The sequence below is a fragment of the Acanthisitta chloris genome, unplaced genomic scaffold, assembly GCF_000695815.1.
Source record: "Acanthisitta chloris isolate BGI_N310 unplaced genomic scaffold, ASM69581v1 scaffold12061, whole genome shotgun sequence".
Classification (NCBI taxonomy): Eukaryota; Metazoa; Chordata; class Aves; order Passeriformes; family Acanthisittidae; genus Acanthisitta; species Acanthisitta chloris.
In genome coordinates this window covers 11583-35928 of record NW_008655505.1, presented here as the reverse complement: position 1 = coordinate 35928, position 24346 = coordinate 11583, and the positions used below count along the sequence as shown (strand labels likewise).

Below are 24346 nucleotides of genomic sequence, written 5' to 3'. Positions count from 1 at the left end.
CCTAACAAAGAGTCCCTCTCCTGCTTTCCTGTAGGCTCTCTTCAGATACTGGAATGCTGCTGTGAGGTCTCCACACAACCTTCTTCAGGAAGCCCCAACTTTCTCAGCCTGTCTTCACAGAGAAGATGCTCCAGTCCTCTTACCAACTTCACGGCCCTCCTCTGGACTTGCTCTAATAGTTCCATGTACTTCTTACGTTGGGAATACCAGAGCTGTATGCAGTATTCCAGGTGAGGTCTCACAAGAGCAGAGGGGGAGAATCACCTCCTTCGACCTGCTGGCCACACTCCTTTTGATGCAGCCCAGGACACAGTTGGCTTTCTGGGCTGCAAGTGCACACTGCCAGCTCATGTTGAATTTCTCACCGACCATCACCCCCAAGTCATTCTCTGCAGGCCTGCGCTCAGTGACTTCTCCATCCAACCTATAGGTGTTTCTCAGATTGCCATGGCTCAGATGCAGGACTTTGTGCTTCATTCTGCTGAACTCATGAGGTTTGCACTGTTCCACCTCTAAAGTCTGTCAAGGTCCCTCTGGATTGCGTCACTTCCCTCCAGTGTGTCGACTGCCCCACACAGCTTGGTGTCCTCAGTGAACTTGCTGAGGGTGCACTCAATCCCACTGTCCACATTGCCAACAAAGATGTTGAACAGTACTGGTCCCAGTACCAACCCCTGAAGGACACCACACATTGCTTCCTCATGAGGGTGCTAATCTTGCGAAGAGCATCTTTTGCAAATCTCAACCATTTAAACTTGAGTTAGGGTTGAAATATTCATATCTTTGCATGAAAAGTATTTAACACTAATGAAAAATTCTCAGCAGAAATGCCTTCTATTCAATGACATAGCTTTATTAATTAACCAACATTTTACAGGAACCCAAAGATTTTGATGACATTTTGAAAAGATTTACATTAAGAGAAAGGCATGAAATGATCCACATACACCATTAGTTCCTTCCACATTAAGTCAAGATCTTGTACTACAGTATTTTAGCACTAGAACAAACGGTCCTGAATTCAAAAGTTTCAAATGTTCAGAAATTCTGCTCTCCAGAAAGCTTTTGTTATTCCACTTGGAAAAAAACAGTGGGAAAAATTGTAATCACCTAAGTTTTTTCCATGGAAACTTCCAACCACAGAATTTCCAACCAATAAAAAGCATTGGGTTCTTTTGATCTGCTTTCTGAGCCGTAGTACATTTGTTTCATCTTTTCAATGTTTTGAGTTTACTTGGGTTACAAGAATAAGGACAGAAAAAAGGCAGTATATGGGTCATGGTAAAAGAGGATGAAGGGGAATCCACACATGTAGAGAATTGTGACTCTTATCTTCATTAATTCCTGATTCTCCTGAACATCCTGGCTGATACACATTTGTAGGATAGTTTAGATTGAAAGGGACCTCCTAGGATCACTTAATGCCAATGCTCATCTTGTGAGAAATTCTAGCTGGTTTTGAGGAAAGGTACTTTAGGCCAATTTCGGAGACTGTGATGTGTCAAAACCCCAAACATTTTGCTCAGAGAGGGGAGAGATAAACCACAGCCTGGTAGTCTACCAATATTGCTTCCCCCTCTGTCTCAAGTTTAACAGTCCATTAATTTGTGTTTCAAAAGAACCCAAGGATTCTAACAAACTACTCAAACAAAAGAACCACTGCCCCACGGCAAGCAAAGGAAAATGTGTATTGAAAGTGTGTATTGAAAACAATTAACTGAAGCATGTGTTTCTCCTCAAGATCCCCCCCAAAAGCTTCATAATTTTCTGTGCTGTTTCAGAATAATGCATCTCAAAATCAGTATACTGCATGCAATTTAAAATAGTTACCAATACTGTTAGCTATACTGAATTGCCACACCTCAGGATATTTGTCATGAGAGATGATTTACCTTGTCTTTTATACACACAAATTATGTATCTTATCTCTAGTTCTATGAAATTCTGTAGCTCATGTAAGATGCTATAAATGCATGCACATTTAGGACTTTTTGATGGAGGCTAGAATTACTTTAACTACAATTCCAAATCTCAATGACTAATTAAAATTGCGTAGTGCATCCATTGTGCGGTTGTGGAAAAAAAAAATTAATCCATTTGCACATCTGTGGAAATTCAACAGATGCTGTAGCTTCAAATGAAATAGCTTCATTGCATTTATAGGAATATGTCACTACAGGATAATATTTAAAACAAACATATGCATAGGTACATACATACACACATACCTGATTTAAAAGCAGCAGCTTCTCTTTCCTTTAAACTTTTGGTTTCCAATAACTGAGGCAAACAACCACTTTCCCATGCATTTTCTGCAGCTACTAGCTGTAAAATATGGTAATATTTCCTTTAAGTTTTGGAATTAAACAAGACTTTCTGAGGCATTCAAGCTTCAGACAGTTTCTAAACTGGAAAGATTTCATTGAATAATATTAAAAATATATTTATTACCAATCTTTGACTAAACAGAATTCAATTAAACAGCTGCTTACCTTATTTTTGGATGCCTGTGGCCTGCAGCAAGAGAGAAAAAAGGAATAAATTAAACAACCTAGTAGCAACATTCTTCATACCAAATGTAATTGATATCTTACAAAACCTCTGCTCTGCTCTACAATTAGTACAGAACTGTTCTTATATGGAACCAGTGTCAGAATGCTATACCATACTTTCAGGCACACATCTCTACTTGTGTGACTGTCATCTGAAGACCTATTAGCCCAAACATTGCTCCACCCAATCAAGAAAGAGTCTGAAGAAAATTTACTGCAACATACCAAGCAATGCAAATTTCTGTAGAAGTTTATGCTCAGAAGGAACTCTACCAGCTTTAAAAATCATGTAAAGATTTGCTAGGTCTACTATTAAAAATACTGATCACTATAGCAGAGATTGAGGAATGGGAAAACACCCACAAAATGTATTTCCACAGACTGGGACATGTTTTCTGGGTAGTGTAAGGTACAGCAGCTCCCACTGATTCCACTCGGATTCACAAGTGAATCAGCACTGCTAATAGTCAGTGTGGACTTTGCAAACTGTGCAGAGATTCATGCACAATGTGATTTATCATGCACAATCTGTCTTGCAGTCGAATTCCATACAGCAAGAAAGATAAAATGTGGAGCATTTTATTTAAAGATACATAAAAAAAGAGAGACACAAGAGAAAAGTACTGATGTTCATACTCTCCAACAAAAGCTTTTAAAAGTTACATTGACTTTTAAATTTTACTATTTAAACTTCAAGTAAGGGACACTCAAAACTATCTTCAAAGAGCAAATATGTTCAGTGTGTAGCTGCAAACCTTGAGTATCAGAAACAGTTATATTACTTTCAATTACAAAACACATTTTCCAAGACCTGCATGTTTATTAATTAACAAATAAAGTGCAATTTTAATTAAAAAATAAATTGAGTTTAAGGCTTAGGAAAAAACCCTATAGGAAACAATAAAAGCAAATAGGCTTTTGCCTAGAGAGTTTGAAAGGGTAATAATATTAAGTACAGAGCGCTAATCATGGCAAATGAACACAAGCCTCAATTTTTATCAAATTTCAGGCTTTCTCACAGCAGGGAATGAGATTTCACAACTGAAATGAAGGAGAAAGCAGAGTTATTCTCAACAAGGTGACAATCGAGGTGATAGTAGGGAGGTGCTGCTCATTGCAGCACAAATTGCAATAGACTTGAATCTTAATCTTTCAGTGAGCTTGCAAGGTCACATGCAAGGAGATGCGGGCAGAGGATGCCTGCAGGCACTGGGAGTGCAATCCCACTTTTGAATCCCATTCAAAAGTGGCAACATGCTGTGGGTGTAAACATGCAGCTGTGGTGTGAGACCTGCCCCCTCTTCCTGCAGAAACACAGGAGTGTGCTTTCCAGGGGCTCCCTTCCAAAGGCGTTCAGACCACAAATAAACAATCCCTGCCTGTGTTCTGGCAATCAGCCTGGGTGTTTTCAAACTTTGGTATCATAACCCAGAGGAAAAGAATCTGATAACCAAATCATACTCTCTGTGAACAACAGGAGCATTTTGGCTTTTGTTACATCCACACTGACTAAGCCAATGCAAATGTACTTGAAAAAGTTCTCTCTCCCCATCTGATTGAGAGCATCTCTCCCTTCACAGGTTGGTCTTTTCACAGCCTTTGACTGTGGTTAGTTTCCTTATTATCACTGGCTGATCACTTTCCAGTGGCAGCTCATATAATTTTTTCCATCTGTCCCTCAAAATCAATGTCCAGTAGGCAGGACATTGACACAGGAAACAACAGATCTTCTCCCTCCTGACAGGTACAATCCTGTATGTGTTACTACCCAAGAAACCACTCCAGGCACTGTCCAGAAGTGTTAAACTGTGTTCCCCTGATCCAGAAGGCTGATGGATCAGGCAAAGCAGGTACAAACTGAGATTTCACAACTTTTCAGGATACTGCTACACTAGGAAAGTATGGAATCACTGCTTCGTAATGTTGATGCAACCTACACAAACTTAACAGAAGACAGCAAGAACTACTAAAAGCATTAGGAAATTATACTAAAATGTGGAAAATTTGGGAATAAAATCCTATAGGGTAGATATGGGTGCTGAAGTCCAAAATTTTGGGCAATTGCATTTCAAAACAATGACTAAAACAGTAGGTATTAGACACGAACACCATAATCAGATCTACAGTCTCTCTTCCTAAATCAACATTACTCAGTTTTCACTTTGGTTGAAAATATTAAAACTCAAAACTGCATTTCTGGAAAACTAATGATTTGCTGAAAACAGTTCAGATCTAGTCCCCACACATTCCTCAAATCATATTAAAACATGATGAAAATCAATGGTAACAAAACCATTTTAGTTACATATCAAGAATCACCACCAAATTCAAGCCAGTGGGATGCAACTTTTATTTTGACACTATTTTAAGACACCTATACTGGCAAGGAGACAACAGCTGCACTAACATATTTGTACTGGAAAAGTATTAACATTTTCTTATACTTACTGTTGATGTGAAGAGCAAACTCTAGTAAGCTTTTCCAGCTCTTCACCGCTCAGTTCTTTAGCTGAATTCCTCAGTTCTGTAACTGGACTAGGAACCGCTGTTTTCCATTTCTTTTCTAAATTAAATCAAAGTAATTTTTGCTTGAAACATTACACAAGCAGTATTTGCTTAACATAAAACACAGAGGTGAAACTAATTAATGCAGAAATATCAACAACTTTTCTGTGTATGCTCTACAGTCTTGTATCAGACTATGCAAAACACCATCCTATTCTTTCACAGCACACTTAATTTTCATCACATCACACTCACCAACCTTAACACAAAATTAACCTCAAAACAACTGTGGATCGCAGTCTTAATTAACAGAATAAAGAATTAGAAATTATTTACATCTTTACCATGAAATGTGTGTGAACAAATCTAAAGCAGGAATACTTACAACAAGCACAGAGAAATTCTGACATAATGCTGTTTTTGCTATGTAACTTTTTAAAGCTGGCAATACGTATACTCTATTATTTAGAAATATTAACTAAATTGACTCTTTTTTTTTCTAGCATGTTAGAGTAATACTCACCCCACTGCTCCTGTATGGAAGAAAGATTTGCAAGCAGCTGCTCATGATACAATCGTTCAAGCTGAATGAACTTCATTGCCTTCTCATCTGAATGGAAGGTTAAAGAAAAATGCACACATATGTGGCCATGTTGTGATTTATTTATATTTATATATTTGGCACCATATTTGAAAGGGCAATAAATATGCACCTAAAATTTGAAATAAGTAAATCAAAACGAATAATGGTTAGCATCCAGATTTCTGAAAGAAAAAAAATAGCAAACATGAAAACAGCAGGTAAAAAGTAAATTGAGAAAAGTTCCCAAAACACAAATCCTATTTGTTTCAGCAGCTACTTCTTCCCATGTGCCTTAGAAGCCAATAAAGGTTTTGCTAGAAAAGAAATGAGCAAAATGTTTTTATGCTGTAGCTCTTACCAGAAAATGAAATCTCTGGGAAATGAAAAGCAAAACAAGTACAAATACCAGCATGTATCTCTCAAGAAATACAATTATATGCCCATAACCATGACAAACTGAAAATATGCTCCTTTCTACTGACCAGCTGAAGACAGCATTAAAAAAACTTCTTAAACTTTTGAAAAATACCCTTTTCAACCTTTCTATACAAAACTGCTGGACAGCTGAGTTTACCTTTTGTCATCCTGATGATTCTGCTTACTTTTCTTCCATATGGAGAACTGTTTCCCCTCCCTTGGGGTTATCAATATAGTCACACAGGTGTACTGATACGTATTTTGTAATAGGGTGATTCTAGTTCCACCCAGCCCGAGTTGTTAGTTGTGCTGTTTAAAGCTGTTTTACCAGCTATTTGAAAGTTACAATAAGGACAGAAATACAGTGAATGAGGTTCTTAGTAATACAGAAAAACCACTTTCCATTATTCATGCTAATTAAAATAATGGAGTAATTATGGCAAAAACACAAGTACTTGTTAGTTTTGTTAACCTCATGCAACATATATGTGGCATGGCTTATGAACAACAATATGAATGGAAAGAATATTCCCTGCCCTCAAGAAATCTGTTGTTAAAAACAGAACTACAGATCACAGAGACAGCCTTAGAGGATCCCAGCAACAAGCCCTGAATTATTGTTAATATGAAGTTCCACATGGGATGAATTAAAATGTCTGTCATGGATAATTAATACAGTGCAACATGATCAAGTAAGTTCTTTATTAACCTCAGGAAACCGATGGCTGCAAGTACAGAGGAGATATCCTTCATAAATATGTATTATATAGTGGTGTTGAATTCCACACATCAGGTATACATTGCATTAAAAAATATTTCCTTTGATCAGCTTTAAATACAGTGCCCTTCAATTAAAGCAGCTTCGATGAAAGGGGAACAGTCTTTCCATCCTGCTTCTTAAATTTACTCTATTTCCCCCTGCAGAGCCATAATTTACCTCAGAATTTTTCCATGCCTTTAATTTGTGCTGTGCATTTTGGATTTTCTGAGGGATGCTTTTGAATTAGGATGACCAAGACAAAGTTGCAGTCTTCTAAGACAGTGATGGATATTTTATTTTATTTCATACATTGCTTTTATAATATTGCAACAGTTAGTTCTCTGGTTTTGTACCACAGGCTATTAATGATTTGGGTAGGTTTCTCATGCCTTGGTATTTCACCATTACAATTGCCTATTGGCTGTATTTTGTTTGTAACAAATTACATAATAAAGAAGTAATCTGTATGCACGAATTCTGTAATATATGATGCATCTTAGTGAATCACATATACCTTAAGGGCTTACCAACTCTTGCATCTTCCTTTTATAGTCTGTTCATTTCCCCTTAAAAGCAAAGAGGAAATACCAGTCCACCTTTCCTAAAATTAAAATTTCACTTTAAGATATGATTATTCTCTCTCACAATGACTGAAACATATCAGAGTAATTATCAGCAGTTCCACTATTATAAATTTTTGACCAAACATACTTGCATTATCTAGGAACAAATCAAAATAAACTGGACTACTGAACTTGCTGTTCCCAGAAGCAATTACCCATTTTCCTACAACAGTTTCAGACTACTCTGATATGATTTGGACTACTTAGCATTTGTCCAACACCACTGCTATTGTTTGCAGGTTGCTAATCTCCCTTAGCTCAGTGTGTTTGGTATTTTTATTCTAACCTAGACACTTGTGGTACATATTCTAATCAACTGCTGTGACGACTTTATTCTTACTATAACAGCACCTCATTTGATATAATATAATACAGACCTTATCTAGATTGGACATATTCCCAGTTATTAATATTAGAACAGAACTTGGCCTATAAAAACAGAAGTTCTTTGAAAATATCTTCTTACTTCCCTGTTTGTGCACAACTACTAATGCTGGCACCATTACAGCTGTTGTAAGTGAATTTATTACTTAACTCATATTCCAGTTATCTGATTAAGAAGGATTTGCTCAGCATATTGTGTATTCACTTATGGCAAATTATGGTTATTCACTTATGGCAAATTATGGTTGTTCACTTCTTTCTAACCCTGACCCACAACCTGTAAGTCAACAGCAAAGCATTTGTTTTTTATGTTTTTTTTTGTGTCACATTATTTTAATACCATGTAAAAGGATACATTCCTCCTCTTGAAAATAGGTCTCTGCTATCTGCGAAAGTGAAAAAAAAAAAAAAGAGAGAAAAATTATAGGCACCTATAATTTTCATGAGAGTGGTAAGGATGTAATGTGAACTTTTTATCACCATTTTAAACATCTGGTTTGCAGGTTCATATTTAGTTTGGCTAAAATATGAATGTTCAGACATGTATTCCTATTCTAGGAAAAACATTTACAAACAACAGAGACATATTAAGTCCTCTCACACAAATCGATTTGGCCAAATGTTACTTGGGTCTTATGTTGCTACAAGAAAAATTACTTCAGAAACATTTTTAGTTATCATATTAGAAAGTTTTGAAATGACCTAGAACACAAGTACTGTGTCTACTGAGATGAGTTCAAAAGTTTTAATTCTGTCACTGACCAATGTTTCCTTATGTTTGACCAAATTAAGAGCATTGCTGAGCACTCCTGGGCGTTGCATTGCAATGTGTTAAAATGGAGGTTTCCTGACTGATTAAAAGTTTTTGGATAGAAGACACTAAAAATATTGCCTATCATGGCATCAGGGATGTAACAATGACTTTCCTGTATATAGCCTATTTACAATAAATAATTACAACAAGTATTTCAAATTCTGAGTAAAATATGACTATTTGAAATTCATGAGCTAAACATAAAACGAGTTAAGTTCTTAATTTTTTCTGTATTACTCCTGGTCCACCCACAGAAGTCAGGCAACACCATTGCAGCAACCTTCTGCCACTTCCCTTCCTGAAGCTGCTCTACTGCATGAAAAATCTTCATATCTGAAGCTCTTCAACAACAGAGCAAGTCATACAGTTAAGCCAGAGAGCATTCTTTGATTTGCACTGTAGTTATGACGAGCAATAAATCTGCAGCTCTTCCTCCTTCGGTTGATATTTTTATAACAGAACAATTAAAAAAGTTTTTATAATACGAGAGCTCTGCCAAAGATGACCATTGGAAAATAAAAAGCAACAAACTAAAATCCCAACAGCTCTTCAAGATTTGTTCTCTCAGATGAATGTTGAGCTAATACGGACACGTCAGAACAAAGAAATGCAAAGGAGTTGACACAGGAAGTAAGCAAACAGTCCCTGTTGCATTTAGAGCTCGAAGTGCTAAGGAGACTTGATTTAGAGAACGAATATCATTCCAAAGCAGCTACTGAGGACTAGGAAAATCAAACTATAATATAGGCTGCATATAAAATACTTGAACACCTAGGTCAGTCTCCAGCACTTCTAGTTTAACAAAATCTGTAAACTGACTTTAAATGCTGCTGTGACAGCTGCGATCATAGCCAGTGGCTCGGAATTGAAGGAAGGGACCTCTATGCCCAAGCATTCCAGATGTCTAGCTGCAGTATCTTAAGAAGCAACTTCCCCCTGGCTGAGTAATGACTCTCTTTAATAGATCACTGCAAAAAGAACAGTAAATATATGCTCACCAAGGGTTTGCACACTGAGAAGCTGTGTATACACTAAGCATATATAGGCATGCAAACATAAGAAAAACTGTGTTCCAGCATGCCAAGTTATTGCACTATCAAAGCTACAGGTTTTAACTGCAAACTACTGAAACAGATTTACTATCCTCTTTCTTAGTAATGCCTTTGCTTTCAACCAGCAATTTCAAAGCCAAAATTACAAGTATGCAAGTGGCAGAAAATGTAGAAGTTGATATGCTAGTTAGAACTTTTCCTGTTAATCAAGTAAAGGTATTGGGGGTGTTGTGCTTTTATTTTTCATTGGTTGTTTTTTGGTAAGGACTTTATTTATTTTCTTTTTGCTGTTGGTTGATTGTTTTTAATTTTCTTTTTTTCTCCAAAACTGGTATAAAGGATTATTTCTTGGACTAAAAGGGCAAAGGCACCATTGTACTAGAGTCCATGCAATCAGCTCAGAGAAAATAAGTAGCCAAAGACAGAAAATGAACATGTTCTTAATGAGAATCAGAATTTCACTTTGAGTGGTTGGTGGGGAATATTACAGAAACGTTAGAGCTGATATCTGGAAAAGAAAAGATGTAACAATGTATAGAAATGCTAAAGAGACAACCGAAACATTTTTCATTCAATTTCTCCCCATAGACAAATAATCTTTGAGCATTGCAACAGCAACTTTTGTGTCCTTGCTAGAAAACTGTGCAGGCTTTCCTAGAAAGCTGAGAAAAACTGACAGCTTTGTTTGTAAATGCAATAAAATAGAAGAAACAAACCTCAGAAGTAGAAATATTTTGTTCCACAGAACTCTACCCTATCAGTGACCTTTACAAGCAGCAACTAATGAGCCTTCAGGGACAGTGTTGGCAGGTTTCCTATTCGCCATGCATGCTGAGGCAAGGGCCACACTTGCAAAATGTGTTTGGTAATTGCAGGTATCCTGAAGCCAGAACACTCAGGTTGAGGCACCTCACAGATGATAATCCAATTACTTCTACGGGAGCACACAGAAATTCACTCTCAAAATCCTTGGGACATATCAATTTAGGTACTCAAAATATGAAGGGCTTAATAAGTAAGCACTTTTGTAAAAGTTTAAGGATGATTGCTCAAAAATGACAGTGACTTGATAGAGGAGTCTAGATTATAAATTGTATTTTCCTGGCTCTCAGCTTTATTACTAATCACTAGTCCATTCTGAGCCCAGGACCTTCAAAAGAGAATTGCTGAGTAACTTCTAAGCTTCTTTATTTGCACATTTTGTCTGCCATCCACAGTAGTCTCCTATGGATTTCTGGAGCTGCCACAGCTCTGTATCTATGCCTTATATATAAATACTTCTTAGATTCTGTAGCAAATGCTAAACAAATCACATGAATCCCATTCAAGACAAGAAAAAAATCACATCCTAATTTAATTAGAAGTTAACCCTCAGAACAACTTCTAACATCCTACAACCTTTAAATATTCAGTACACACTTCCCACTAACAACGTGGATTTATAATACTCCAGAACATCTGACACAGCTCTTGAATTTACACTGAATTTTCTTATATAGAATAAAAAGAGAATGTGATAGAAGAGTATTTGCTAGAACTGGCATAAAAGAAAGTTACTGGCAGGCTGTATTAGCAATCTGAAAAAAAAAGAAGACTGCAGATGACAGGTTAATTCAATAGAAAATGAAAAAAAAATTCCTAACAGACTCACTTTCCACAAATGCTAGATTTAAATATTTCCCCCCCCCAGTTAAAAAGCATGCTATGATCCTTGTAAGCTCCATTAGCTTTCTTTCAAACACTCCATTCAAAATGCTTCATATTTCTTAGGAAAAAAGAGATGGTGTTTGAGTACATGCTTGAATCTGGAAATGCAGATTCTGCTCTCAGTTCTGTCACAGTTCCTGTATGACTTTCAAAAGGTTGTTACCCTTAGGGCTTGGCTTCCTCATCTAAAAAGGAACAAACAGATTTCACCTCCATCATGTTTGATGACACTCCCTGATGTTTGTAAAGCTTTGAAGTTTTTGTCCTAAGTGTGTTGTTTTCCGAAAAACAGCTTTGTACTGAGTCCTCAATGACTACCAAATTCGATGTGGTAAAAAATACAAATTGTTAACCCTAATGCTAAGTTTCACGTAAGTTAAGAAACAGTATCAAATATCTTCACTCAAGCACAGATTATAAAAAATAATTTCAAATTCTATGTCGAATGTAAACTATCTATAATACGCAATACTAAAGAGAAATCTCTTTCTCAAATATAGTTACTTATTTGAGTCAAAGAGAGTAAGAAAGCAGGAGTGCCACTGCAGTTTAAAAATTTAAAATATTACAATCATCCAATCTTCCAAAATAAAGACAATGAAACTGAGTCAGACACATATAGCCCATATTTGACATCACAGCCAAACAAGAAGTCCACTGTAAGTCTAACACAACTAAACTATAAATTAATACTAAATCAAGACCTATCCACACATTTGTCCTGCCTCATAACCTCCAGAAAAAAACCCCAACACACTGGCCAGTTAGTAAAAAAGATTACTTTTCATACCAGTTTTTCCTTTGGTCTTGCAGGTGTGGCAACTATGCTTATATAAAAGGTATACACTAAGAAACCTTGAATCCTAGCATTCATGCATGAAACTTATGCCAGAAGGAAGTCTGCAAAACAATTCTAGATTTAAAATGCTATTTAGATATCTGCTGTCTTGCACCTATACTGGTGTCTTACAAACCATCCTGCCTGGTTTGCTGGGCCCAGAGAGTTGTGGTTGATGGAGCTAAATACAATTGGGGCTGGTCACTAGTGGTGTTCCCCAGGGCTCAGTATTTGGGCCAACCCTGTTTAACATCTTTACTGATGATCTGGACATGGGGATTGAGTGCACCCTCAGTAAATCTGCAGACAACACTAGGTTCAGAGGGAGCGTCAATCTGCCTGAGGGTAGGAAAGCTCTACAGAGACACCTGGACAGACTTGATCAGTGGGCATGAGGTTCAATATGGTGAAGTTCCAGGTCCTGCACTTGGAACACAACCACCCCATGCAGCACTACAGGCTGGAGAAGAGTGGCTCGAGTGTTGTTTGTCAGAAAAGAACTTGGGAGTGCTGGTGGACAGTCCACTCAATATGAGCCAACAGTGTGCACAGGTGGCCAAGGTGGCCTATGGCACCTTGATCTGTATCAAAAATAGTGTGGTCAGCATGACTGGGGAAGTGATCATCCATCCCCCTGTACTTGGCATTGGTGAGGCCACACCTTGAGTACTGTGTTCAGTTTTGGGCCCCTCACTTTGAAAAGGACATTGAGGTGGAGCGAGTCCAGCAAAGGGCAACGAGGCTCATAAAAGGTGCAGAAGGTGGCCTATGGCACCTTGATCTGTATCAAAAATAGTGTGGTCAGCATGACTGGGGAAGTGATCATCCATCCCCCTGTACTTGGCATTGGTGAGGCCACACCTTGAGTACTGTGTTCAGTTTTGGGCCCCTCACTTTGAAAAGGACATTGAGGTGGAGCGAGTCCAGCAAAGGGCAACGAGGCTCATAAAAGGTGCAGAACATGCTGTATGAGGAAGGGCGAGCTGGGTTGGGTTTGTGTAGCCTTAAGAAGAAGCAGCTCAGGGATGACCTTATTGCTATCTACAACTACTTGAAAGGAGGTTGTAGAGAGGTGGGGGATGATCTCTTCTACCACGCCTGCAGTGAGAGGACTAGAGGGAACAGCTATAAGCTGAGACGGGAGATTGAGGCTGTATGTTAGGACAACTTTTTTTCCCTGTTAGGGTGGTCAGGCACTGGAATAGGTTGCCCAGGTAGGTGGTGGAGTCACTACCTCATACCAAGAGGTATCTGGATCTGGCACTGTTTAAGGGCTACAGCAGAGTGGCAGGTTAACGGTTGGACTTGACGATCTCAGAGGTCTCATTCAATCCTTATGATTCTATAATTCTATATTTAAGGGATATTGAAGAGTGATTTTCCTAAATCTTCCTGCCAAACTAGAATTTCACCATTTAAGGAATTAGAAAACCCACCCTTAAGTTTCACTTAACTGCAATACATTTTAAGGCAATTTATAGTTTAACAAATACTAGAAGACTTTAGAGGGGATATTTCCCTTAACCATCTGTTATGTAACAAAACATCCTGTTCAGATACGAGTATTGACATATTCTGCATTTATGCATATTTCCTAATGAATAAAGGTCTCAAATACAACCAAAATTGGGTGCAGCAGGCCAGAATCATACGACATACCTGATGGAGACACAGGGGCAGTACCTTGGAATCCATCTGCTCAACCTCTTCACGGAGCAAAGAGAAAAGAGACTGTAACATTTGTTTTTGTTCTTTTGAGTGAAAGTTTTCCTTTGCTTCAACAGCACTTTCAGCCTGCACATAATCTGTATCTGTAATAAGAGCATTTTCCTCCTTGATTGCTGTGATTCCCACTGTAGAAACTCCTTTAAAAAGAATAAGTACTTATGTTAGGATTCAAAAAAATACATCAAGTTGCTTTTTTAGGAAATTTCAACATAAAAGCTATGAATTAAACCCTAGTATCTTTAACATCCCTGCAAGTAAACAAAATACCAGCCTTGTCAAAATTAGTTGTGGTAGGTCTGTCTCACCTATCTGAAAAAAACACAGTAATATACATCAGGTATTTTTGTACACTTCTAACTGGGGGACCCTGCTTTAACTTAGGGGGAAAAAACCCCAAAACACTCAGACCAAAGGTGTTTACCAAAGTTATTAGTAAGAGACCAGAATGACTTAAAAGAAAAAGTGTTGTGACCGGTGTTACATTTTCAGCTAAAAGATTGAATACTTCGGTCCAAGTGGCCAAATTTCTATGTTAAGCCTTATTTGTAGTAAAGCAGAGATAGAAAGCAGAGTTGTTTGCAACACGTTTTTGCTCAAAAAGGGCAAAAGAGCAGGTGAGGACAGAGTGAATGAGGCTCCCAGTTTGTCTAATCACTCCTGCCAAGGACCTTGTATAAGGAGACATTGTGAGGACAGACACAAGGAATGAAGGGCAATTAAATTTGTTCCTGTTCTTTAGATGATAATATGGTGACTCCTCACAGTGACAACAGGATCTTAAATGATAGAAAGAAGCAGAAGATCACAGTGGGGGATTCTATCATGGGGGAAAGATGTCTAGGGGGACTGTCCTGCTGAGTGAAAAGGAAGACCCCTCTAGATAGTTGGATAGTTTATTTGAGAGTCCAGAGACTGAGTCAGCAGTGCTGATCTATGTTGGTAACAATGACACAGGGATGTGTAAACTAAATTTAGATTCCAGAACTTCTTGCTAGATAGAAAACTAGGTTCTCCATGGTACATTCCTGGGCAGTTCACTGTTACCTGTCTCCAATTTCATAGAAGTCAAAAAAGTCAGACATTCAAGTGGATGAGATACAAAGAATAATGTAAAGCATAACACTGTAAAAATAATACAGGAGAAACTTTCTGGGTGCAAATCCCACATTTTACTGTTAGAAATGCAATATTTGTATTCTATTGCTGGTTGTAAATATGATAGTTATGGGAAAATGTTAAAAGAGATTGGGGAAGAAGTGAAGAGTTGTGACAGCAGTGGTGGGAGAAATCAACTACCTGTATACTGACAAGACCAGTTTCTCATGAAGATCGGAGAATAAAAGCAATAAATTATAGCTTCCTGTAACACAGTCTTAGGAGTAACCAGAAAACTACAGCTGATTCCACCAATTAATGAACTTGCCCCCCCCAACAACACTGAATTTGATACCTTTACATAGGAATGAACTTAAAAAATCCCCTAATATTTTTAAACAATTTAGAGAATTTGGACACTAAAATATGCACAATAAACCTTTATACACTCAAGTTATGATGAGTATGTTATTGCTGCCCAGCTACACCCATTTTCTGCAAATCATGTTCTCATTTAAAAGCAGGACAGGTAGCAGCACTGTTTCAAGTAACTTTGTCTCTGCAGCTTGGGCACTCAAGTTTCAGACCTCCTTGTGTTCATCACAACTGAAACCCTACAGTGATGATTCAGGTTTAAGACCTGGCGCGTAAGAAAGGCATTAGCTTGTCCACCGAAGGCTCCACCATTTTACTTCTGGTTAAACTCATTATTAAATAAACTACCCAGGTCAGAAGTACCAATAATCTCTGTGGGTGGCTGTTTTCACAGGGCTTACTGCCAGAGAAAACATGGGTGTAACTTAACATTGCTTTTTCAATATTAACACACATCTCTGATATTCCGGTATTTATTTGGGCTCGCTGTGCACCAAAAGCAACAAGAGACAGAGCTGGATGCAAGACACAGACCAGAAAATATTTCTAGAGGTGGAATTAAGGCTGTCTTTGAGAACAGCTTCCTGTACAGCACAGGATCACGAAACCAGAAAAGTGGTCCACGTGTTCTGGCAAACCTTTTCTCTCAGAAAAACAAGCAAAGAAACCAAATGTCATTTCAAACTGCACTTTATTAAGCAGTTAATAACCACCTGTCATATCAAAACATGAACGTTGACTGAAACATGGTCAGTAGCAACTATCATGAAAACCCTTCATTTTAATGTTACTGTGGTAATGTTGCTAACACATAAACTGCTTATTATTCTTCATTTAGTTGAGCTGCCACTCACTTGGAATCAAATTCTACCCTCAAATTACTTCCCTGGTTCTGAAAGCAAGGCCTTACAGCCATTCAGGTTAATTCCACCTTGTTTGAGTTTTAACCCAAGACAACATTTGTGCCTTAGTAGCACTAAAACCAATAACTTTTATTGTAACACTTAGTACTGTTATTATATCACAAAGGTGTGATGGGCTAAGATATATATTTATTTATTTTTTCTTCCCTGTTCTTGAAAACAGCACACAACACTACTTTTTCCTGGAATCAATCATATTGCTGTCCAAAGCAAATTAAATATTTTTTACTAAAGACAGGTATTTTACATATATTTGTGATATTTTAAGAAGGAAGTATTAGGATTTTCCACTTTGTAAAGCACTGATATTTATTCCATTCTAGAATGGCACCAAAGCCTTTATGAAAATGTATGTGAAAAGACACGCAAGACATCAATGGCCAGAACACTCTCTAGGCACATGGCAGAGAGCTGAGTTCAAGTTTCTGTTCTGTCAGACTCACAGATGTTTCAGCTTACATCTTCTATGCCCAGGTGGGTGTGCCAATGTTTCCTAGGAACTTGGGAGAAGCAAACTTTCTCACAATTTCCCTAAGAGGTCACAGAAGCAGCCTCATATTTGCAAAAAGATCAAATTTTGACAGACCTTGTGAATAGAAAAAATCAACACATTTTCTGATGTCTCAGCTTCTTTTCTTCATCAGTACTGCAAGTCTATGAAAATAAGATGCTCTTGCCACCTGCCTGAGAATGAGTCAGAGGTGCAAGTATGAGGCATTTGCTATCAAAATAAAATTACAGATGTTGTCCTGTTTTTTAATAGAGCTTTAATGTTCACATTCAGTAGCACTAGCTTAAGTCACCAGTAACAGAAGTTTCTAGTACAGAAAACATATGGCAATCTCTTTTTTTAAACATTCTTTGGTACTCAATACCAGAAAGCTGGTTCAGACTGACTCATTCAAGAACAGCTAAAAAAATTTTAAAAAAATATGAGCAAGTATTTAAAAACCATTGATTTTTAAGAGAAGAGATTTTAAGACAAAAGTGAAAGTGTTGGTGGTAAAGATCTAACTTTCACTGAGCAGGCTCAAAATCTTGTTTCATGTGGCACAGGACCCTAAATAAAACAACATTGCTTGAATTTTCATACAATTTGACTAGTTTACATTCCAATATCTCATTTGTTTCAACACCAAATCCATTGCAATCACTCCACTTCCTCTCTTCCTCCACCTTCAAGTTGCTTTAAGAAATAAGTTGAATAATTTACATGAAAAGCATACATTGCAGAATCTAATTTAGGGAAAAAAGATTAAGTGTAAGTTACCATACTACACAAACCCAAGGAATTACACACTGATTTTACAACATTAAGTTACCAGTTACGCCAGGCCTGACCCTTTGAAACAAGATGAACTTGTTTTCAGAGAACAGGGATAATCTGAAGTCCACATTTACAAAAATACATTGAAGCAGATGACACTTCATGAATCACTATCTGTACCGCACTAAAGTTAGTACGATTCATTACAAGGAATCACAGTATGAATAATCACCAAAGTTTAAATTCTTCAATTTAAATTTACGTCACTTCCTTGATCACCAGTCCTCCTTAAACATACAATCACAGTGCATTCAAAACTATGACTACTCTACCAAAAGAATGTGAGGAAAAATATGGGATCTAAAAGCTATAGATTTGTCGATTCACTCTAATAAGTCTACTGCAGCATCAAGAAAGCTAAAAGGAGGAGCTTATTCAAACAACACATAGATGAAATCTTGAAACTACTTATTCTAGGACACAGAAATGGATGCAAAAAATGTAAGGCAGGTGACAAAAATTCACTCTAAGCCATTCCAGTATATCAATTATTGCTTGGAAAAGCCCTGAATGGATAATTGCAGATGGCAAGCAGAACATGTGAACAAATCACTACATCTTTGCCTTGTCCCTGTCCTCTCACCTACACATCCTCTACAGGCCACTGTCAGGGAAGAATACTGAACCAGGTGAATCTTCAACCAGATACAGTGATTGTCAATCTTGCACTGTGGTCTACTGATAGCAGGACCCAGGATAATTCCAGCTCCAACACATTCCAAGAATATACAGAAAGACAATAAACAAACTTCTAACTGTATATGCTTTATAAGCAAATATTTAGGGGTTTCAAACACATTGCAAGTGCATGTACTTGCTCTTTCTTCTAAAAACATGTCAAGAGCAAAAGATTGGCTTCTCTAATGATAACCAATCTTCTGCTAAGCAAGTCCCAAGCAAGCAAAAATAAGTAAAATATAATTTTCCAAATTCCACGTTCATTGCTTTAGTCACTAGCAAGAGAAGGAATATAAACATGCTTTTTAAGTCAAATGTCATCTTTTCCAGAATAGTAACACTAACAGGTTTGCTTATAGGGAAGCAGAAGATTCATAAATCTATTCTTTAGCTATGAGTCAAGGTAACTCATCCATGATTTCTCAATAGTTAAAAATAATAATTTTTTTTTTTAAATCACTGTAATACATGCCATGCAAGTATTCAATTTGTGATTCCAGCTTGCTCGTGTGGCACTCTGCTATCACCCACCCAGGGATCCTCCACTCTGGTTTGATTATTCCTCTCTTTTAGCTCTGAGTTCTCATAAAGACAAGAAAGCTAGTTTGGTTCTTTCATGTAGAGGGATACTCAGGAATAATTTTAAATATCTGGTATTAAAAATCAAATTAAGATTGTCACTAAAATAAAGGCAACATGAAGAAATTGTGACACAATCACTGCATTGTGTGAAAACAGAAGAACCAGCGTATGAGAGTAACCATAAAGCCAGATGTATATTAGCCCATAAACAATGGGAGACATAATGCAATTTTATACTTAGATACTTATATCTATAGCAATCAAGGTTCTTGACTGATAAGGTAGTAACAGTTTGTTCATAAGAACACAGGAAAACTCTTACGAGTTTTGCAGGCAGGATGTTCTCTGTTGTGGTATTTTACATTACTCGATTTTTTCTCTCAAATTTTCTATTAATTCAGAATTCTGCGTTTTGCCTTAAAGCTTCCATCTACTGTGGACAGCTCATTTTGCAGTACTTCTGCATGACTTCATTGCTTTCATCAACAAAACCACAAACTGATAGAAAGAGAAGACAAGCAAAGTTTAGCTTTCAGTGTTTAGGTGAATTTTTTCCTCTTCATCCTCTTGCTGTATCTCTGTCCACATGTCTATTACTTTTCATGAACTTGTTCTTTGTTACTCCCATCACAGAAAGGACTGTGTTGTTTTAATTAATTTCTTCTATTCTTAAATATTAAATCTAAAGATGAAATATACACTTATGCAAAAAGTTATTGAGAACTCATTCTCCCTATAATGACTGATTTCAGGATGTTCGTATCTCTACTATAAAATAAAATAAAATTTGCCTATATGTACAAGATATGGAATGCAAGGCTTCTTTCTTTCCCATCTTTACCTATTTTGTAATCCCTTATAATAACCAGTTTTCAGACTATGCCATAAGAGACTTTACATTTATGAGGAAAATAGTATTTTAAAAATATATATTTTAAAATGCATCAAAAAAGCAGGTGTCAATCAGTTGTCCTAAGTACGTTTCAAAGAAACCTATGCATGAAACACACTGATTTTAATTAATATAGTTAGAGCACTAGAACACATAAGCTTTAGGATGTATGGCAAAAACCTAATATAACAACATACTGTGTTAGAGCAAATCATCCTTCTTCAAAAAGGGAAGAAGGATCTCAAGTAAGAACATGTAATAAACATTACATTTTCCTTATCCAATTCATATCCAAAAGACCTAAAGAAAAATTAACACCAAAAATGGATAGGTACACATTTTTTAACAGTTCATTACCCAAAACACACATCGTAGAACTATCTGTTAAGCTATGAAGATGTAAGTAAATTTTGACAACAGCATGCCAAGATCAAACTATTTGGTACTCATAACAAGATTTCAAGTCTTGATACAGGATCAAGATACCAAAAGCTTGCATTTGATCACAATGTTCAAACAAACAAAACCACACTACCTGAATTTCTGTCTATTCTGATTTGGAAGTCAGCCCAATTTCCATACTGAAACTGTGTACCTCCCTCTACTCGTGTTTACCTGATGTGTTGCATTTGCTACATAGCAACTGTTTAAATAAAGGTGAAAACATCTAGAGCTGAATCTGATTGAGGACTAACAGTTCTGGAAAAAAGAAACCAGAAAAACAAACCAAAACCCACCAAACCTTTAGTGAAATATTAAAAATACTTAGTATGACAATTAAAATATATTTTTCTTATTAGCTCACAGATTAAAACCACAGCATTGTTTTTTCAAGTAAACAGAACAAAAACTTTTTAAATGAAATACCTTTAGATTTTTTACTGGAGCTTCTTTTGCTTCTTGGACTTCTTTTTCCACCTGGCTGTTTTTCTGTAATAGGCTTTTCCTCCAGCTGGGGGTCCATATGGACATTTACAGATGTCCTCTCAGTCTCACTTTCCTTACAGCTTGGGACATAGTCTCCACTGTCCATATTCTCATTATTATTGATGCTATCCTGTTCACCTTTATCCTGGCGTCCCATAGTAAAGCTACTAGTGGTCAGAACTTCATTCCCATCACTGTCAAGTTGATTTTCATTTTCATCAGCTGAAGGGATCAAATGAGATGCCAAACTTTCTACCCTACAGTTAGCAGAAAGACTGTCCTTTGAGTCTATTTGCAGATCATTTGGTGGAAATTCTCTGTCATCCATCAGAGCGTTACTTGTTGAACCACTTAATGTCCGTCCAGATATTTTTAGACCTAAAGTATAAAACCAAAAGAAGCATTTATAATAGTACATTACAACAGAAAAATAACCTCAGCCAATGGCAGACAATAAAGAATCACATTTGCCAAGTGATACAGCTTGAAAGACCGGGGAATTTCTTTCCTACAGTAATGCATTGACCCTTTTAAAGTCTTGAAGCAAAGGATATTTGCATACCAAAAAAATCTATAAACTAGTATTTTTTTCCAATTATATTTGGTTCCAGTTACCTGACCACTACCACAGCTGATCTTTACAGCAGTACTCACAGTGTTACAGCTGAGGTAATGAGAAAAACAAAAAGATAAACAGAAACCACCCCACACCACCCCCTCCCCCTTTAAATCCAGGGCTAAAACAAAAGCATTCTTGTCACGTAAGATCATAGTTCGCCTGAAATAAAAATAAACCAGGGAAGAATAAAAGTAGAACAACTTTTAATTCTGTCAGTGATGGCATCAGATCAAACCTGCAGATAGATTAACCTTCTTACACGAACTAGATACAAGTAAAACCTGTTTATTGACTCAAGTAGTCAATTGTTTTCAAGAAAACATTCAACATGTCTTCACTAGACAGAGAAGCAGACGGTTTGTTAACAAAAAATCTAATTCCCCACCTACTCTCCGCAGGAGTCAATTTTCTCTTTTTGTGAATATGCAACTCTAATCAATGCTGCAATTAGACACATTCATGTGAACAAAGAGGGTAACTTTGCAGAAGAGCCACAGGCTACTTGCACAGGACTGTTACTGTAGCAGTTCCTGTCTTTCACCTTTCTAAGCATGGCAATACTGCTGGTTTCACTAGCAACCACAAACTTGAAATACAGCCCCTTTATGTACATCTCACTAGATTTAGCTCACGTTTTAAACAGTGAACCCAAAAATCAGCATGCACATTTGTACTACTGAAGGGCCCAGACAAGCCTCCTACAGCAGCTTCCTATACTTTCCTTTGAATGAAAAAGCATTTTAGGATACCTGTCTTCACCAAGCTTTCTTCAGTCTTCTGCCCTAGCATAAACCATTGAAGTAAAAGAAATACACACTGGCTAAATAGGCAAGCTAATGTTTCATTTTACTTGCTAGAAGAAATTGCAGAAAATGAGGAAAAGAAGTCATAGAGAATAAGTAGGTTTTCCTTCATATATAGAAACATGTTAAGATTCTTGTTCAAATTATTCTTCCACAACCTTTGCTAAAAAAAAAAAAAAAAAGGAAACATCACTCCTATCTTAGAGAGGGAGAAGGAGGAGGATTCAGGGAGCTACAGGCTGCTCTGCCTCACATCAGTCCTTGGTAGGTGATACTGCAAGTTATCCCAGAAACCATTTTCAAACGTACAAAGGATAAGGAGGTCATCTAGAGAAGTCAACATGGACTTACGATGGATAAGTGGTGCTTAACCAATTTGACAGGTTTCTAGAAAGAAGTGACTATCTCAGCAGAGGAGGGAGACTAACGGATGCTGTGTACTGTGACTCTGCTAAGGCTTTTGACACTGTCTCCAGTAACATCCTCTCAGACAAACATACTAAGTACAGGCTAGATTAAACAGACAGTGAAGAGTTCCAGGGAAGCATGCAGAGGGCAACAAGCCATCACCAGCCGAGCAACACAAAAGCAGAAGTCAGCACCATCCAGGACAACACCATCTCTGCTTCCAACCTGAAGAACTTCCTAACCATTTCTAGCCATACCAGTCTAACAAATAACTATACTGTAACATGTAAATTGCACCAGGACAGGTTTAGACTGGACATTAGGAAGCATTTCTTTACTGAGAGTCATCAAACACTGGAACTGGCACTGTAGAGAGGTGGTCAATGCCCCAAGCCTGTCAGTGTTTAAGAGGCATTTGGACAACGGCCTTAACAGCCTTTAATGTTTGATCAGCCCTGAATTGTTTCGGCAGCTGAACATGGTGATCACTGTAGGTCTCTTCCAATGGAAATATTCTATCCCAGTCTAGAAGAATAATGAATTGCACATTAGAGATGCAAGTTACATTTTCCTTTGGCAGCCACACAAGATAACTGGTTTTCCCTGAGCACCAGAAAGACAAAGAAGGGAACTCTAGAGGAGACATATCCAGAGAATGCATCTGTTCTGTAGAGGAATGCTCTTTAATCAAGCCATTTTCTCTCAGAGAATTAAATGCAAAATGAAAGGTTAAGATGAGGACAGAACTTTAATCAGATCAGAAATAATCAGAACTAGTAGATATTACAGACACCCACACTATAGTTATGTTGATTTATTGATGACAACTGTTCTAAAGCATTTTTTAAAAATCCCAAACACAATGTTAAGCTTGAAAGGTTCACGTCTTACTCTTCCTACCACATGAAATAATAACTACTGTTGCCCTTCCCAGCTCATAGATTAAATTATGCATCAAACAAAAGAGGTTGAAGAAAATTGCCCAAACCCAATGAGGAATTAGTTTCAACAGCAATAGTTAAATATCAGGATGTCCTACCACCAGTCTCTTGCTTCTACCCGGAGACAACAGTTCATCCTTTCAACAGCCAGCACAGGGAAACAGGAATATGAATGCATTTGAACAAGGTGTTTCCTATTAGATTATGCAAAATGAGAAAATATGCCTTTGACAAGTGACATTTTCTTTAGAGGAAACTAACATATTGATAGGAAATGTTAATTCATTTCCTTAGAACATCTGGCTAAAATGATAGCCCCTCTCTAGCTGAGAGACTAAAGAGCACAACATTTCTTGGTTTGCTGCTTGAAACTCAGTATTTCTCCAAATAAAAGCAGCCCTGAAAAATCTATCCCTTTCTACAACTACTCTCAGGACTTCCTTAGAGAATGAAAATCCAAAAAGAGCTAGTTCAAAGAATTTAGAACAGTCTTGGCCTTAATCTTTTAAAGGTATTTTTTTGTTTCCCCCCAGATGAAACTTTTTTACATACCGGTTTTCAATGCTGCTATTTGCAATTCTTTTTGAGTTTACCAAAGCACTGGGCAGGTATCAAAGTGAAGCTAAAGCCTGTGAGAATGAACTTTAGTTCTGCCTAAAAGCACAAGTAGATATACTTATTTATAAACAAAAATGGAATGAAAATCACTCCTGAGTTGAACTATATTTAACAGAACATTAACATGCAGTTCCTGTATTTACTGTTTTGCAACTGAAATGAATGCCAAACAACATGCTAATAAAATAAATGTTT

At 37.2% G+C, this 24346-nt stretch overlaps 1 protein-coding gene across 1 annotated transcript; it reads right to left on the bottom strand.

Annotated features, from left to right (window-relative positions):
• Positions 1–2228: 2228 nt before the first annotated feature.
• On the bottom strand, positions 2229–21138 carry LOC103810998 (consortin-like; the record flags this gene model as incomplete). The annotated part of the gene is made up of 7 exons (XM_009083930.1): positions 20703–21138; positions 13895–14100; positions 8180–8210; positions 5581–5667; positions 5001–5115; positions 2493–2514; positions 2229–2325 (listed from the first exon to the last, which is right to left on the bottom strand). Coding segments are annotated over exons 1-7 (946 nt in total), but the record flags the coding sequence as incomplete, so codon positions are not given.
• Between the last annotated feature and the right edge of the window lie 3208 nt (positions 21139–24346).